Below are 18,872 nucleotides of genomic sequence, written 5' to 3'. Positions count from 1 at the left end.
TATACCTGACGGACACAATAAATCCTTTCCATGCACCGAAGTTGATTGTTTTTACGTTAGGCTTACATATATTGTGAACATTATTGCTATGGACTGTATATTCTCTGTGATGTGTCCTGATGAATATTCATGTTTGTTAGAACCTGTTTATGATCTTCTAATATTTTGTAGCCAACAATAAAATAATCTTGGCTTGGAAATGTTATTATTCTGCTATTCTGCACTTTTTAATATTTTTTCTGTTTTTTTTTTCTTAATTACAGACAAACAAAGCAGTAGCCAAAGGTGACTTTCATCAAGCAAGTTCCAGCTCCCGACGAGCACTCTTCTTAGCGGTACTATCCATCACTATAGGAACAGGAATATATGTTGGAGTAGCTGTAGCTCTTATAGCCTATCTTTCCAAAAACAACCATTTATGAACACATCAAAACATATGACTCACAAAACAAGGTATAAATGATGGAAAGGCACAAGACTAGACATAGAAAGTCAATACAGTCAAGACATGGAGTCTCCTAGTATTGGACTACCAAGGAAAGATGTCCTACAGTCTGGAATCAAAGTTTCCTTGGATGTACCTTCTGTTTGGATGTATTTTCTGTTTTCATCATGAGTTTTCTTTGTTCCTTCTTCATATGTCTTGCAATCATGCTAAGCAATCAAATAATTTAAAAATTGCCTAGACTTTTTTTTTTTTTTTACTTATAAAATGTCAAATGACAACCATTAAAGTGTAGACTCGCTTCTTGGCTATGACTGCAAGTATGACTTCATGCATTTCTGTGTAAACCAGCGTTTTTGCCTTGTAATTTAAAAAAAAAAAGAGCAATATATAAATACTAGACTTCATAATTCATTCTCATGGGCTGATGAAATCCATTAGCGTCTGGCCCTGGGCAAGTTATGAAGCAACCTTTCATTCAGTAAATCAGCATGAAAAACTCTGGCCTTTTTTGACTTAATCTCAACTGTATAAGCTCTGTTGACTTTGATTGTTAATTGAGTTGAAATGATATTGAGCATGTTCAGAAGCAAACAATTTTTCAGTGCTATATTATAAACTATATATTTTGAAATTAAATACATAGGCAGGGACCTGCAGTTTTTGCAACAGAGTTTTAGTGTATTGCAAAAATTTCCAGAAATAGTTTTATCACACATGTACTAACAAAATGATTGTTTGTCAAACAGAAATGACTAGCTACACAGCCTTTTCAAAATATATTACAGAAGCAGAACTGGGACACCCTACTATGGTCAAAGAAACATATTTCCAAGAGCATTGTATTACAAGGCATATTTAATAAGTCATTATTATTTACTTAACTGTTCAGATCAGGTCCTGGTTTTGTTTTATTGCGCAAATGAAGCAATGGATTTTGCTTTCTAAGCATTCATCTATTATTTGTATTATAAACTAATAATAACAAATATATTATTTGTCCTTCGAACCAGTCATTTTGGCGGAAAAATGTCTATTGGCTTTGTCAAGGTTGACAAATCAGCTCTTTCAGAACATTCTGACATTGATCATAAGTGGTTCCAACAGGTTCATCACAAGTATTTATTCCAAAAAGTAACAATACTAGGAGGAGAATCAAGATCAAGTACCCTTTATTAAATCCTACAGTGCTGGTTTTGACATTAGATGCCCTTAAATAATTTCCACTCGCTCATGATACGAAATATAATTAGCCATAAAATACACAGCCAGCTTCATGTTGATGGGTCAAACCAAGCTATTGCCCAAGACTCAAGACCCACTACCCCACACCCCCTTAAAAGAAGTAGTTCAGGGGATTATTACCATCCCTACATTTGCTCCCCTATTTTCTTTCTGGATACAATCCCTTGCTACAATAATGCAAAACTAGTATGTAGATATCAGATTCCCTCCCACTGCCTATCAATCATTAATTATGCATTATCCCTACATTTGCTCCCCTATTTTCTTTCTGGATACAATCCCTTGCTACAATAATGCAAAACTAGTATGTAGATATCAGATTCCCTCCCACTGCCTATCAAATCATTAATTATGCATTGTATAGCTTTTACCAGCTGTCAGTAGTGTTCTCCCGGGATTTTTTTTAAGCTGGGTGGTAAGAAGCTGTAGGTGGGTCACTTTTCAGTAACCACCCAAAAACAGCCGGGTGGTTGCTGAAAAGTGCTGGGTGGTGCGCCCTGCTAAAAGGGGCTGGGGAGAACACTGTGTCAGTCAAATATCTGTTTCAGAGCTGAGTGTAGCAGGTAGCTTACAAGAATCTGGCGCACTGCTCACTGAAAGGGAATCCTTCCCTGTCCTTATTACAGAATATGTTATAGCTTTGTAATGAATATTGCAAGCATTTTAGCATATTGTATTGTGGATTCTTCTGATGAATTACTATATCCTGGAATTTCTGCGTGTTTGATACCACTATCCAAGCAGTCTTGGTGCTAAAGTAAAAAAGAACATGAGCAATGGCATTTATTTCTGTCACCATATTTTTTCTCAGTTTAGGTTTCCTTTATGATCCTATTGCAGCTGCCACTAATTTAACTTCAATCTCTATGCTGGCTTTTGGAAAAAGCTGTGAGCTAGTCAGATGAGCAGGAAATTAGATTCTGCATAAAATGTACACACTACACTCAAGTTGCCATATCACAAGAAAACATCTACATAGTGGATGCAGAATAAAATGGAAAAATATTTTTTTACAATAATAAACTGAAAATGGTGTAGTGATTATACGTTTATTGTTGTAGTTAACATGAAATTTTCCTTGAAGGCTGCTGGTGCTATCATATCCATTTATCATTCAGAAACAAAGGGTGTAAATTGGTAAGCTATGTAGGCTATCCTTGGGCAATAAAAACACATGTGGCATCTCTGAGTGGCTAAAGGGCTCAATATTACACACAAACATCCTGCAGTGTCCATCCAGATGACTGGTTCCAATATATATTTCATAAAATATGTAGAAATATATATTATGCTATTTTAAATATTTTGGCTCAAAACACTTAGCTAACTCATTGGGATAAAGATACTTATTTTCAAAAAAGAGAGTAATTTTCAGGTATGCGTGAATATAAGCCAATCTGAATATAAACCAAAGTACCTTCTTTTACATGAAAAAACCAGGTAAAATACTTTGACTCGAGAATAAACCTAGGACACAAAACATGGCCATCACTGCTAACAATCAGTAATTAATAAAACTGCCAATAAAACATTTTGGATTAAATACATTCATGGTGTGTTATTTTTAAACATTGATATAAAAGAGTTAAAATAAAAAAACATATGGATTTATCCTGTATATTTGTTTCTCTCTTTTTACAGGGTAAAGTATTTTGTATTTTTGAGTTGGTTATAATGAATCATTTGGTCTTAAATTATTTTTTGCATTATTGTTTGCAACTAGACAATCTAGTGTCCTCATGTAATGTTACAATTTGTCTTCGACAATTCTGATCTAACCATAGAAGATGCAGTTCTAGGACATGCCACTTGGTGTCACCTGAGTATAAACTGAGATTCTTTTTCTAATGGCATTTTGAGGGCAAAAAATCTCAGTTTATACTCAAGATATTTAAAGTAGGTCCAAAAAGATTTGCCTTCTTTTACAGAGCCATGTACTGCCATTAAAGTGTATTTAGACAGTGGAGCCCCTTTGTTTTTGCTGGGGTCTTCATTTATGCTGAGCCTTGCCAAGGTTAGGAAGAACCTGCCCCTAATGGATTGAATAGAATTTCCTTCATTTAGAATGGAAACTGGAAACTCTCTTTTGATATATTTATTAAATTGATGGTCACTTGTGCAATCAGATTTGTTCATTTACTATGCCAAGTACAAGTACTGTAAACAGATGGCAAAAGTTTTTTTCTACATACAAAATTCAACAACAATGTGTTTGATATAAGTACTTGTAAAGAAAGAAACAAACAATGTAAATATAGAACTAGAAAAAATTTCATTACTTTAATATATTATCTGTTCTTTAACCTTTTTCATGTGCCAAACATACAATTTAATAGGCCAATTTGTATTTTTTCTCATTTTTTTCTCACTATGTCACTTTTTATGTGCAATTTTTATTTTCAGTTTCAAGTAAATGTGGACCATTGTAATGCAAAATGACAAGACTCCTCCTTTAGCTGTTTCACCAAATTCAAGAAACCCATGTAATATAATGTTAATTTATTCTGTGGTATCTGTTATTGGATACCTAGCATCTGTATGTATTGTACATTTAGTGTATGTTATGTGTTGTAATAAAGACAATGTTTTGTTTGTTCTTCAATTTTTATTTCATGAGCTTAGCTTTTGATTTAAGAATATATATATATATATATGTATATATATATATCATTCTATTTTTATTGCCTGTGTAACATGATCTACATCAGAGGTCCCCAAACTCTGGCCTTTTGTTTCGGCCTAATGCCCCCTGGCCCATCCGGCCTAATGCCGTCCGGGATTAGGCCAGAACAATCTACCGGAGCCACATGCAGCTCTTGAGCCTCCTCTTGCTGTGGCTACCTGAAGGGAATTCCCTCTCCTCCGCAATGCATACGGAGGAGAGGGAATGTTCCCTATTTACCCTGGCGGCGTGTTAACGCCGGCCGGGGTTAATAGGGATTTCCCTTTAGGGGGTGTTCCTGGTGGGGGCGGGGCCATTAGGTTGGGAATCGAGAGAGTCCGGCCTAGTGTGCTCCTGCCCACCCCTAAAATGGCCTAGTGGCCCAAAAAGTTTGATGACCCCCTAACACCTACATAGACCTGATTCCAGGCAGTTCCCTGAAGAATGGGGTCCATGTAGTTTCCGCTGGTTGGACCAATTCAGTGTCCTTGTCCCGTGTCGTGCCCCAGGGGTTCAGGACAAAGGGCTCTTATCTACTTGGGAGATGGGAAAATATGATAACACCCTTTTTGTTATCACTTTTTTTTTGTGCTCACTTTTTTTAATCTTTGTGTTATAGTTTTGTGTGTGCTCATGCACCACAAAGCTTTAGAAAACCCTAAGTTTCACAAGGTTTTCAGAGTCAGGCTGACAATAATGTGTTTCTACATTTTCCTTCTCTGAAGGCAGATCTGAGTAATACAAAAACTACATTTCTACACTCCAGAACAATGATGTCATAGTACAAACATTTTACTATATTCCTACATATTTCTAATATGGTCATGTAGATTGTTTATTATTATTATTATTATTATTATTATACAGTATTTATATAGCACCAACATATTATGCAGTGCTGTACAATAAATAGGGGTTGCAAGTGACAGACAGATACAGACAGTGACACAGGAGGAGGAGAGGACTCTGTCCAAAAGAGCTTACAATCTAAGAGTATGCACCTTTAACAAAATTTGCATTTCTTCTTCAATTATTTTTATTCATGTTTTCAGACTTTTTATTTTAATTATAAAATTGCATATGAAATATTTATTCACATTCTTAATTATGTTTACACATTGGGGAAAAAAACAATGACTTCCACAAAAAAAAAAGAAAAAAGAAATTGCTACTTCAAAGTGCTGTAATAATTGCTTTTAATTAGCATGGTGCTTAATCCCATATGAAAGCATTTTTGTTCAAAACAACCCTCTTCTACTGTGGACACATCTCATTTCATACAATATTGAGGTCAAACAAAGCTGAGTGACAAATCTGAACAATACTCCTTGTCAGAAGGTCCCATATGCTGAACTGTGTTTGAACACAACATAATCATTCACCAAACTAAAAATAAAAGGCATTAATCTGAGAAGCTCTGAAACGCTCCAACTAATATCATTCATTTTATATTTTTTATTATTTTTTTCTCAGTAATTGCACTTAGTAAGTGGAAACAATAAACTGTATGCATCTAAATGAACGAACGTTATAAGATGTGTGCACGTCTCCAGGTAGCAGTACAGGTAGCATACAAATGTATTTTAGAACGTTGTTCAATCTTTACCCTATAAGGGTATATTGGGTAAGACCTTTCCTGTTCCAGTACGGCTCTTCTTCGGTGTAATTTTCTTTACTTCCCAAGCTTCTACTGTGCACATGCAATATATGCAATATATATTCTCAAAAGTCATACAGATACATGTGGTAATTGTAGTAATGCTTTTTTATCAGTGGACAGCACTCTTTGTTCCTTCAGAGAACACTGCCCACTGACTATAGACAGTAATGGTACCATATTGTGGGATACCTATGCTGCTACAGCACACGACGTTAGCAGCACCATGTTAGGGTTGACCAACTAAGCTCAAAATAACCCACCGGGCATTAGTGATCCCTCAATTTAAAGGGTGCCATACCATTCCCAGCTTCTACAGGGGCCAAATTTTCAGATCCAGGAAAATCTAAAAACATGAATGCCTAATGAAAACATTATCGTAATGATGTCAAGTTGAAAAAAGTGTATTTTCTTTAAAGCGGAAGTAAACCCAAAACAAAAAAAATCACACTTACCTTTAATCCCACAGATCAGTCTATCTGTCCAAAAGTTTCTTCCATCGGGTCCCGCGTTGTCCTGGTGTCTTCAGCCCGGCGAAGAGGGAGTGCCAGGCACAAATATCTTCTCTCTTCTTCTGGGTTCTTATTCCTGCTTCACCCGATCTCGCACTGCGCAGGAATGAGATCGGATGACATAGATTGGGAAAAACTTGACAATCTCATTGCGCAATTTTTTTTCTATTGATGAAAGGGCTCCTTCTGTGCATGCGCAAGATACACGGGGATACACAGAAGGAGCAGCCAAAAGCCTCCCAGGAAGCGTGATGTAGGTATCCCCGGAGGCTCTTGGCTCCTATTCATTTTTGATCACCTAGGTGATCATTTGTCTTAGGCACAACTCCCTCATTGGAAGATTTATTCTCTAATATTGTTCTAGTGGAAAGTCACCTTACTTTTAGCCCCAGTGGCATTGCTGATCAGGAGAGTTAAAATATACGCCCTAAGCTTCACTCATAGGGACACACACCAAAGCAAAAGAACATCTTCTGGGGTTGGCCTGTTTATCTTAATAATTATCATTGTTTTCCCTTAAAATGGTGCAGTTCTGGAATGTTTGCAGGGTTCTCATCATCTATATTTCATATATTGTAGATCAGTGGTCCCCAACCTTTAGGAGCTTGTGGACCACTAATTCTATGGACTCCGGACAGCACATGCATGGGGTGCCGTGTGTCAGTCAAAGGCCAGGAAATTTCCGCCTGACGCCATGATGCCATAGTGTCCAGAGACCTGCCGACCGCCCAGAGCCTGCAATCCGTAAAGAAGACATAGTCAGTGGCTCTGGACGGTGCGCCTCCCCCCAAGTGGGGTCCTTTTTCTGATCCCACTGGGGGGTACACTGGCTAGAGCTGTGGACCACCACTGGTTTCCGTGCTCTTGTGCTTCGTGCTCTACAGCAGGGTTGGGAACCCCTGCTGTAGATGTTTGCCCCATGAACTGTATAATCTGAAGTCCAGAAGTAGCTATAGGGCTGCTACGACTGAGACTAGAAGAGCATTTTCTTTTTTGTACACCCACCATGTAAATATATCTGAGAAACCAAGATAAAAGGATTTCTGTTCAAAACTCATGTAAATGAAAATAATGTGCTGTGCATTACGTCAACCTCTATCGTCTCCTACATAAGCAAATTTATACCCAACTTAAATGCCAGGTCTATTTAAAACAAAATATATCCGCTGACTCCTTTTCCCTGTAAATGGTAATTTTATTAGTTATATACGGTAGGCTGCAGATTATTGGCTGCAGAAAGTGAGCTGTTTGGTGACTGACTCTGGTATAAGATGGATTTGGCAGCATGTATTTCAATGGACTGAGCTGTCTAATCTCGTCAGAAGCAAAGCTGTGTTCTGCATGAAATGACTAGTGTGCTTTATCAAAGTCACATAATGAAACTCTTAGCATTGCATCAAACTGAGCATGCATCACACCCTAAGCATTAGCAGTTTATTCACTCAGCTCAGCAACTACAGCTGATCAACTAGACCGTGAAATGAATCCAACAGACTTTCTGATGCATGTGTCTAACAGCAAAAATTAAGATATGGTGGTAATTTGTCACGCCTCAAGTGTACTAATATAAACAAAATATCAAAAAGATTCCGGATACTGCTTTTTTTAGAACAATGCTAAACATGGTTTTAGATTTTAAACTGGCAAGAATAAAGTAACTGTTTCCTAATATATAATATATATTTATATATATATATATATATATATATATATATAGAGAGAGAGAGAGAGAGAGAGAGAATATATATATATATATATATATATATATATATTATATATATGTACAAAGACAAAAAGTACAAATGTTCAAGCACATTACAACACATAATACTTTGTATATTGGCTGCTATCAATTACATCTGCTCAAGTCTACCTCATACCTTAATGCCTTAAAATACAAAGTACATTCTCCCATCTAGTTACCTTTCAAGTACATTAGCCTAAATTCTGCAAAGAACAAATAAACAAGGAGTTTTATTGAATAAATAAACTACGCTTATTGTATATAAAATACTCCTTATTTTAATGTATGTTGTTTGCACACCAGCTGTAGTGCATTTAGAAATAGTTAATCCCAATATCAACTTGTATACTGATAATGTTCCAGCTCCTGATGTGTGTTTTGGGGTTTTCACATTATAGACTACATCACTGCACATTGCCAGGAAAAACCATTAATATATCCTAACTAGAAATTGATCTCAACACCTCTAATGAGAGTTTTTAATAGGCATTATCAGTTTAGTTGTTGATTACCACCAAAAATGCAATATGGTAATGGGCAATGTTCTCCGTCTCTGTTACAAGTTGTCAAATCCAATGAACATTATGACTGATGACTATTATTGACAATGTTAACAGGACATTTTGTATAGAGTTTAAATAGACATTTAAACTTCACTTTCTACAATATGTATCAGGTAAAAATAAGTAGAATTTAATCTGATGCTGCATAGTATTCACAAAATGTGTTCTATGCTTGTTGTACTTTTATTAGTTTTTATAGTTGACCGACATATTTGCCATTTAAAGTCATAGTATTACGGATATACTGTACTGTAAAGTTACTTCTGGACATTGGGTTTTTGGGTACATTGGGTAGACAGGAGGAAAAGGGGCAGACACCATGGAAGCATAGGAGATGTAATACAATAAAACAGGAAATTGTATTTCGGGCAAAAACATTCCATTCCATGTATTCATTCTGTTTATTCTCCATTTTTCTTCTATGCCATGTTTTATTACATTGTTTCTTTATTAGATCTGTATTACTTTTAAACTTTTTGCTTTTCATTATTGATAGGCTATGCCTACAGTCCACCATGGCTCTTTACCGCTACCATACAACTTTTTACAGCAATATTTCTCAGAGAGACGACATGCAAAGCAAAACTCACACTGCATTAACCTAATTTCCTTCCATGTGTCATTCTGTTATATCTTCATTCCATGCAATGAATGTTACATTTTATTAAAAGCTTTTATTTAAGTACTTCTACCACAATGTGTTTTGGTAATTTATGGCATGTGATGGTAATTTATGACACCCTAACTTCTAAATCAACCCATTACAGAGCAATAAAGCTGCTTTTCTTCAGACCGAATTAGCTATTGATCCATTTGCAATGTGTTTTAAAACTGATACTTTTCATCTATGAATGTGAAAAGTGTCAGGTGAATAGATTTACATACCAAAAGCAATTAAAAAGTGGCAATGGACCCATAATTCATAGCACGTAGGAAGCAATTTTCTTTTTTTCTCATTTAAGCACATTTAACAAATGTACGATGACACATTAAAATTGATAGGGTTGTAGCAACTAATCTATATGGTAGTACAACAAATTCTGCCATAGATATAACACAGAATCACTCCATCCTGGGTTCAGTGAGAACATCAAAGTTCTGCCTTCCTTATAATGAATCTTTTTTTTAGTTAAACAAACCACACACAGTAAATGTGGGTAGGTTTGTGTTTCATCTTGAATTGAAAATCCATTAGCTACAATAAAAGTCCACTGTTTGCCACCTATTTAGACAGACTGGCTTTAGAAGACACAGAAGAATGAAAGAATAAAGTACAGGAAGCACAGCCTACAAATGAAAACAGTAAGGGGCATGAGTAACAACTATAATTATAAACTTTATGGAACGTCAGGCAATGATATCAGGGAGCAGGTACCTGTCTGTCAATTCACACAGTAAGATTTACTTGTAGGCAGTTTGTTCCTGATGGGCCATGCCAGTATAGACCATAGAAATGGGGAGGCTTTGCTGTGCCTATTGCAACCCTCATTAAAGTCAATCAAGTGGATTGGGGTGTGTGGTTATGAAAAACCTACTTCTGTGTCTAGGGCCATTTAGTCTCATAATCTATCTCATGACTTTTGGACATAACAAAGAAACAAAAGAAAACTGTCTGCAACAATACTAAGGTCAGCTGCAACATTTGAAGGGTTCTCAGCTGGTACTAAGTGGTCTAAAGCAGTGGTTGCAAACCTTTTCAGTCCCGCGGACCTCTACAATTACCGGCTCCAGACCGCGCGGGAAGCTGGGTGTCATTTAAAGTGGGAGAAACCTGCCAAATCCATAACCCGTGCGCCCCCCAAAACGGGGTCCTTCTCCTGACCCTGCTCGGGGTGGGGCACTGGCCAGAGCTGTGGATCATTAAAATTTTCTCACAGACCACCAGTGGTCCCCAGGCCACCAGTTGGCATTTGCTAGTCTAAAGTGTGCCAAGAAAATACCCCACACCATTGAACTATCACCACCATTGTGAACTTTTGATACAAGATACAAGAATCATGCTTTTATGCTGTTAATGGCAAATTCAGACCCCATCATCCAAACAGTGCAGCAAAAATCAAGACTCATGCAATAATTCGCATAATTCTTGTCTAGTTTGGGAAAGGCCAATGGCAATTGTTGCCTCAGGTGCCTGTTATTAGCTGACAGAGGTAGCACATGGTGTGGCTTTCTCCCGCTGTAGCCCATCTGCTTCAAGGTTCAGTGTGTTGTGGATTCAGAGATGCTCTTCTGCTTACCTCGGCTGTGATGATTAGTTTTTTGAACTACTGTTGTCTTTCATTAAGCTTGAACCAGTTTGGCCATTTTCCTCAGGGTTCCAGCTTCTGCCTTCAGTAGTCCAATTGACTATAACTAAGATATAAACTCAGCAATTCCTTTTCTTTTAAATTAACCTATTACCATTTTTTTCTGTTTTAGGCTGAGTGGGGAGAGATTAGAACCTCTGTTGTTGGCGATCCAAGGATTTGCTTGAGATCTGCATGTACTGTCTTGGAGAAAACCATTTTAAGAGACAGTAAGTAAAGGAAAATTTCCAACAGAAACATTAAAAAAGTGCAATTTTTACCTTCTCTTTTTCTTTCTTGACTATTTAACTGAAAAGTAATAACGGATAACCTTTCACATTTTTTAGTCTATGCAGTACATGATGTTTTACTAGGGTAACAGTGTAAATCTTTAATTTCTAATAGGCAATGCATAGTTTACCCTAAAGCTAACTCCTCATCTTGTATTAATACATACCATTACTTCTGCAACTCTGTAAGGATAAATTAGATTATTACTTGATTAAATACTTGTATTAGGAACTTTTAATGACACTAAATAGAGAGAAAGATGACTCTGCTCACCTGCAAGAAACACACGCATAGAGAGTTTGAAAAGTTTTTTTATTTAATTTCACAATTATCCTTTTTTTTAGCTAGGTTTGAATTCAGATTATCTAGGTTGCAGTTTTTGGCATAGGTATACTGTATGTTCTGTTGCTAAAGCCTCATCACCTTCCATATCATAGAGCAGTGAGTCAGTTACAGTGAACCAGTGGAAGACAATTCTCTGAGACCAGCTAGAAGGACCAGCGGTGGCTGTGCTAAAATCGGTAAAAATGGCTGTATAACCACCAGGCACCTCTGTCCTTTGTGACCATCAGATGCATCATCTGATCAATCTGCTGCCAGTGTAGTGGTGCTCCCATCCAGTGGCAAAAAAGCAGGGGAGCCAACATGAACCCCTGATGTACAACTGAGCACATGTAGGACAGAAAGGCAACTGTTTTGGGCAACTTTTTTAAATCATTCAATTAGTCAGAATGGTAGGAACTTGCCCCAAATGCAATGATTTTTTTTTAAATGTTGGTTTTCTGTTTTTTTCTTTAAATAATCTGTAAACAGATTTTAAAGGCACATGCCAACTTTTCAAGAATTGAAAAATTATTACCCCTGAAGATAATATTTTCACCAAGTTTGCTGGAGGGTGATCAGGGTCAGAGTAGGAATTTGCTACAAGTGAAAAAAAGAAAAAGGTATAAATGAAAGTAAAATTTTGCAACTTTGCAACTGTTAACTGCAAATTTTGTTATCTGCGCAGTTATAATCATAATATGGTCACCAAAATTGCTGGAGCTTCAGGGGGGATATAGGAACAAGTTGCATGTGAATAAAAAAATGAAAATAAAAATTGTTTTATCGACTTTACAAAAAAACTATGCTTTTTATACTATGTGCTTTATATTTATATATATATATATATATATATTTATTTATATACATATTAACTTTGTGTTTCTGATTTCTGTGTATTCATTTCTGAGATTTATGGAGCCCAAGTGGCATCCCACTTTATTCTACTTAAGTAATTTAGCTATATTTTATTTCTTCGCCCAGTGTGCTTGATTCTCGCAAAGCTCATCCCTATGCTCTCTCCTATGTTTGTTCCATTTCAGTATTTCAACATCTTATTAGGTCATTTTGCCTCTGTAGTTTAGATACTTACACTAAGTGATTTAAAAAAAAACATTTGATGATGTTTTTTTTTTTAATGCATACCTGTATAACATGACTTTTTATATAGCTGCATAAAGTTTAGCTTGACGATGTTTGATTATAATTTGAATTGGATTTAAATCCATTTCCAAATATTACCTATGGTCATCTAAGCTGTGTAAAAAGGGATTTTGGCTTTCATTTGCCCTGATATACCACACAATATATTATTGTAAGTTTTGACCCTTTTTGGGATCCTTTCCCCAATGCCCCCATTTATAGAGAAGCTTCTAATGACCTCTGCTCATATTAGACCTCATCACCCAAAATAAAGGTGTCCAGACCCTCAAATACACATACTATACCCTGGCCACATCTGTACATACTGCTTTTTATAGTTCCACCACTGTTTGAAATTATTAAAAAAAAAAAATGAGATGAAAAAGAGTCATGTATTGCAACTGGAAACAAAAGGAAATCCGCATTTGTTCTTAATATGGACTGTATATTGTTTGTGTGGCACGTATCTCTGCAGTATATGTAAAATAACTCACAGGGATGCTACAACATTTTTCCTTGTCTTTGAGAATCTTGTGCTTTTATCTTTTCCTTCCAGAATAGATTTCTATTTTTAAGATGAAATGTCAATTTTGCTGCACAGAGTAATCTAAGTAAACCACAGATTGCAGGTGCCCATTATGCATGACAAGTAACATTCCTAAGAAGCACAGCCATTGTATTGGATTACAAAGCGTTGTTGGTTCTCTTAAAAAAAATCTAGAGATAGAAAATCAAGAAATTTCAATTTTTTTTAACCACAGGGTAAAATGTATCTGCCACGTATCAACACAACTATATCATTTCTAAATGGCAATAGAGAACACCTCAATGCCAAATGACAAAATGAAAAAAGCAAGGAATAACAGGAAAATATGTCTGCTCTTTATCTTTGATTTATACGCAAATGAAATGATCAAAATGATGCATCCAAAGAGAGAGGGGCAAACTGAAAATCCTCTGCCGTCAGAAATACTAGTGTATATTTCTCTAGGAGGCACAATTATTTCCTTTGCCCAATTACATCATTATATTTTGCTAAGCCATTTTATAGTGCTATTAAAATAATGATGCACTGATGACTAACATTATGGCTCTGTAAAAGTGGATGGTAGGGAATTGGTTATTACACAGATCACACATGGGTAGATAAACTTTTTTTTTAATACTATTTTATTTTATTATGAGTTGGCAGAATAATTTAAAATTCAGATGCTATGGTATTTGGTATACATGTATAAAGCATATGTTTTCTTTTTCAATGCTAGGTTCTCAATCAGGATAAAAAACTAAAGGAAAGTCACAGCCATAATTCATTCTTGTTATTTCAAGAAGTCTAATTATCCTCCTTGATTGTATCTTGGACTACTGAATAAGAGATACAAAGAATAAAAAGCAAAATGGTAGAAAAAATGTCTTATATATGTCTACTACATAGTCCCCATATAGTTCTCCTATCTGTATTTGACACAAAGCCCCTGATTCATCAAGCAAAATCGGATTATCGGTCGCGCATTCGTATTAGCGATCCGGAATCGTGCGCGATCGCGCTATTCAACAACTGATCGCGCAGCTGAAATCTAATCGCCTTAATTGGCAGATTCGCGCTCCCTATTGTGAAGGCTGGAATCCGGCTGGTAGTGAGGCGGGTGTATACACATACTAATGACATATTTATAAAAACACGATTTATCTGATTTCACAGTAAAGTTGGTGCTGGTATAAATTATTAGGCAGAACTAGGTCATATCCTGTTCGAAGGGAGGTGAACATGTCAGAAAAAAATGGCTGCCTATTTTAGTTCAGCTGTCATAAAAGCTTTCTGATTTGTATACCAAACTTAATTTCATCTATCTGTAAATAAAAAATATCTTCAGGGAGATCTAGGTGATGTGCATTTCCTGTTGGCAAATACTGCAGAGCTAAGAAAAACTAAGACAGGTTTTTCAGAAACAGGATTCTGTTCTATAAAAGTAAATTCCTCTTTAAAACAAGTCCTCAATTATCTTTGCATCTGCAAGCATTGTTTGCTGTAAGGCACCTGCCATAATAATGAAAGCTAAAATTACTACCAGGTAGTTTTTTTTTCTATTTCTAGACCACATCTCCTAAATTTGTGGGAAATACTTCTTATGTAAGGTCTGGCAGGTACCTGTTAGACTTGCAGAAATGAGAGAGTCTAGGTTCTGCTATATATGTTGACGTGCTGCTTTTGAAAATAAATAAAAATATTTCACTTTACCAAAGATGGGCTTTCTGCCCCTGGTTAATGATATGTTTGCAAGTATTCAGATTATTAACCCCATTGTTCGTTGTGCCTTTTATTTTGTAATTTTTGTATTCCTGTAAATTTCATCCTGCCTATTCTCTTTCTGGAAAACCCCAAAAAAATCATTGAACTACAAAAAAAGTGTGATAATTATTTCAAATAGACAAGCAGACTTGTCTGGGAGAGTGGGTGGGTTCTGGCATCATGACGCCACTAAAGGGGAAGTTTCTTCCACTTGAGTGACACACGGCTCCACGCGCATGCGTGATCTGGAGTCTGTAAACTTAGTGGTCCGTGAGTTCCAAAAGTTTGGCGACCACTGATATAGTGAGAATATATAATACCATATACTTCCCTGGCAGTAAAAGTATATTTAATACAATCTCTATTACTCCAGTGTAGCCCCCTACCAGGCTTTATTCCATTTGCTCCCATTTTGGGAATAGACAGAAACCATCTGGAACAATGGGCCTGATTTATAAAAGCTCTCCAAGACTGGAGAAGATACACTTTCATCAGTGAACCTGGGTAAACCAGCAAACCTGCAATGGACCTGGTCCAGGATCCAAAACATTTGCTAACAAATAGTAAATGACTTTTAAAAAATGTAAAAAAAAGAAAAAAAGAATGTAAAAAAAACACATAAAAACCTTTTCATGAAAGAGGAACATGAAATGACAAAAGGTTACCTATCACAACTCTTTTCAGATTATACCTTACTTTTCCTGCTATACACATGATAATATCTTACTTGTAATTGTATTGTTTCTACTTACATTTGTAATATTACAGATGTTCTAACAGATCTGACATGTTGTATTGAGGACATAAAAGATTAGTACAAACAGAATAGATTTCCCGTGTGTGTACTGAAGGGAAGTTCAGGTATTTTATTTTCCAGAACAGTTCTGTTTAGAAAAGATATTACTGAGATTTATCTAATAAATCTGCACTATTTCTGTTTGCAGAACAGACTAAATGTGAACTTTCTTTTATATGTTTCGTCTACAGTGAAGCTCCATGCCATATCCAGAGATACATTTGCTTGAAAAATATATATTTTTTTGCAGTCTTAAAGGGAAATTGTAGTCTTTTTGATATTGTTGGTCCATAAAGGACTGTGGTTATCTACACATACATTCTCTTAGAACTGTGTTTTCTTTATCTATAACTCTAATCGTAATGCAAAGACTTCATTTCAAGTCTAGCGCTAATGATGGAGACAGCAAATGAGGGTAAATCTGGCCAATATGGATCAGTAACACAACCAACAGATTACTAAAAATATAGGTTTGCCTGTGTGTGGACTTTAAAATGATCCTGTAACCATATCATGCACACTAAAATATTTATGTAATCCTTACCAGTATATACCAGATATGGAGGCTGCTTTCGTTTTTTTTTTTTTTTTTTTTTTTTTTGTTTTTTTGTCCTTCTGATTGTCCCGCCAGTAATACATTACTTGTCCCAGGGTGACATCCCTCACTCACTGTACTATATCTGTGGAGTACATATTCCATCATAATTACCTGGGTCAAGGTTTATTAACCTCCCCCCAGCAGTAACCCCCAGTGTGACTCGGGGTAGGTAAACCTATGATAAATAATAGTAAATTAAGTGTTTACCCGATCCGCTGGCACCTCCATCATCCTTTGTGTCTTCTTTCTTCCTCTGTCTGGCGTTCTCTGTACCCGATGAGTCACCGGGGAGTTCTGCAGACTTTCAGTTCAGGGCGGGGGAGGAAATTCAAATCTATTTGTATTGCATTCAATAAAAAATAACTGTATTGAATGCAATACAGTGGATTTTCATGTATAAAAGCAGTTTCTCATGAACATTTATTTTAAAGTATAATATAATAGTATGAGTATATTATTTATTTTTAAACTTATTTAACTTATTTAATTTAAGGTTTAGACATGATTTTGTGTTTCAAAACTTTATTATACTCATACCAATATACTACTCTGTAAAATAAACTTTCATGATGTACCACTTTTAGACATATAAAACCGGACAGAAATGAACCGCCCAGGAGGTTAAGACTATAGACCTCCTCCTCAACCCTTCATCTATATTACAGAGGCAAAGGTGACTAGCCAAGGCTGAGAATACTGCTTTTGATAACATTGCTAAATAGACAGGGCTGCTCAAGAGATTTTTGGCAGGATTTCCTTTTTACCTTGGTGATACAGGAAGTAAGAAATCTCCACAATGCCCCTCTTAAAGAGGAACTAAACTGAAAATAAATTCATTGAGCTATTCAGTTAAAAGTACAGTCCTCACCCACAACCCAGTCTGTACAAAAGTTGGAATACTATGAAAAATGTAAACAAAAAACAAAATGTAATTTGTATATCATTTATACCTTTTATTTAATTGAAAAAGTACAAAAATAACATAACAAATGTTAAAACTGAATAATTTGGCACACAGGCATGTTTACCACTTTGTGGCATCATCTTGTTTTTAGATTTATTCATCTTGTGGCAATATCTTTGGTATTACTAAAGAAATTCAAAATATTTGTTTGCTTTTTTCACTCATTATGGGTTTATTTCTTTTGAAGAAATGAAGGTTAACAAAGTCAAACTATTTGATGCCCATAAATTTAGTTAAAGAAAATACATAGTTAAGGTCATTCTTACCTAAAAGAGCATCTGGGAAATAAACAAATAAAATAAAACAATCAGATGAGAATCGGTATTTGCGGAGCGGGGTGATTGTTGTAATGGTGGAAACAATACTGAAGTATATGGCTTGGCAGCGGTTTGCTCATACAACTTAATATTACACAGACATCACGCTGCACCACCCTTGTTTTTCCGTCTCTTGCACAGTTCATGAATTTAGTGCAATATAAAGCTGAAAATTGTCATTCAGAATATAAGAATTTATTAGATTATTATTTTTGTTTTACTAATATTAAATATAAAATTAAAATATAAAAACTGTGTTTTTCTGTGGACCACCAAAATTTTTTCACGGACCACTGGTTTGCGACTGCTGGCCCAGAGGACATGGAATCCAATGTTTAAGATAACATTTTGGTTCATCGTCAGACTGAACAGTTTTTCACTTCTCCTCAGTCTATTTTGAGATTAGGCAACAGAAGACAGTAGTCTTCCTGGATCATGTTTATATATAGCTTCACCTTCGTATTGTAGAGTTATAATTGTCATTTGTGGATGAATTAAAGGATCACAGACAATGAGCCAGATTTGATCAAGTTCTCCAAAACTTACCATGGGAGAACTGGGGTTATCTATAAAAATTGAAATTGATCTGATTGAAATTGAAAACATAGAAACTTTTACCCTAAATGACAAACAGTCCCTAAAAACAATTTGATAGACAAAACACACTCAAAGAAATGCTGAGGTTTCTTCAGAAACATACACCAACGTCCCTGGTTTCCTACTGCATTCTATGGTTACTTCCACCAACCCTTGCACTATTACCTTTGGTGAAGTGGCTCATGTCATGAGAAACCTAACTTAAATTCCCAGGCTAAACTCCAACAAATATAAAAATGAGCACCATGTTATTGTCCAACAACAACTACATTGGTGTACCTCTATAACTAAGCATAATCATAAGAGTGAGTTCTTTTGGCCCCGAAACACATTACCTGTATTTGTTGCTGTTGGACAATAGATTGTGGATTCTTTATTAGAGCCGTTTGACACTTCTTCCTTTAACGCAGGGGTGTCAAACTAAAATACACAGTGGGCCAAA

The 18,872-nt window shown here is 35.9% G+C and overlaps 1 protein-coding gene across 2 annotated transcripts in view; it reads left to right on the top strand.

Annotated features, from left to right (window-relative positions):
• Positions 1-4,286, top strand: part of SYNDIG1 (synapse differentiation inducing 1) — a 138,685-nt gene extending 134,399 nt beyond the window's left edge. For both annotated transcript variants that reach the window (XM_072409405.1, XM_072409406.1), the window contains one exon: positions 264-4,286. In XM_072409405.1, the coding sequence (XP_072265506.1) occupies positions 264-422 (159 nt within the window). In that variant the 3' untranslated portion in view covers positions 423-4,286. The remainder of the gene's footprint in view (positions 1-263) is intronic.
• The last annotated feature ends 14,586 nt before the right edge of the window (positions 4,287-18,872 follow it).

Source organism: Pyxicephalus adspersus, chromosome 4 (assembly GCF_032062135.1).
Source record: "Pyxicephalus adspersus chromosome 4, UCB_Pads_2.0, whole genome shotgun sequence".
Taxonomy (NCBI): domain Eukaryota; kingdom Metazoa; phylum Chordata; class Amphibia; order Anura; family Pyxicephalidae; genus Pyxicephalus; species Pyxicephalus adspersus.
The sequence above is the reverse complement of the archived record's forward strand: the minus strand, read 5'-3'. Positions and strand labels throughout refer to the sequence as shown.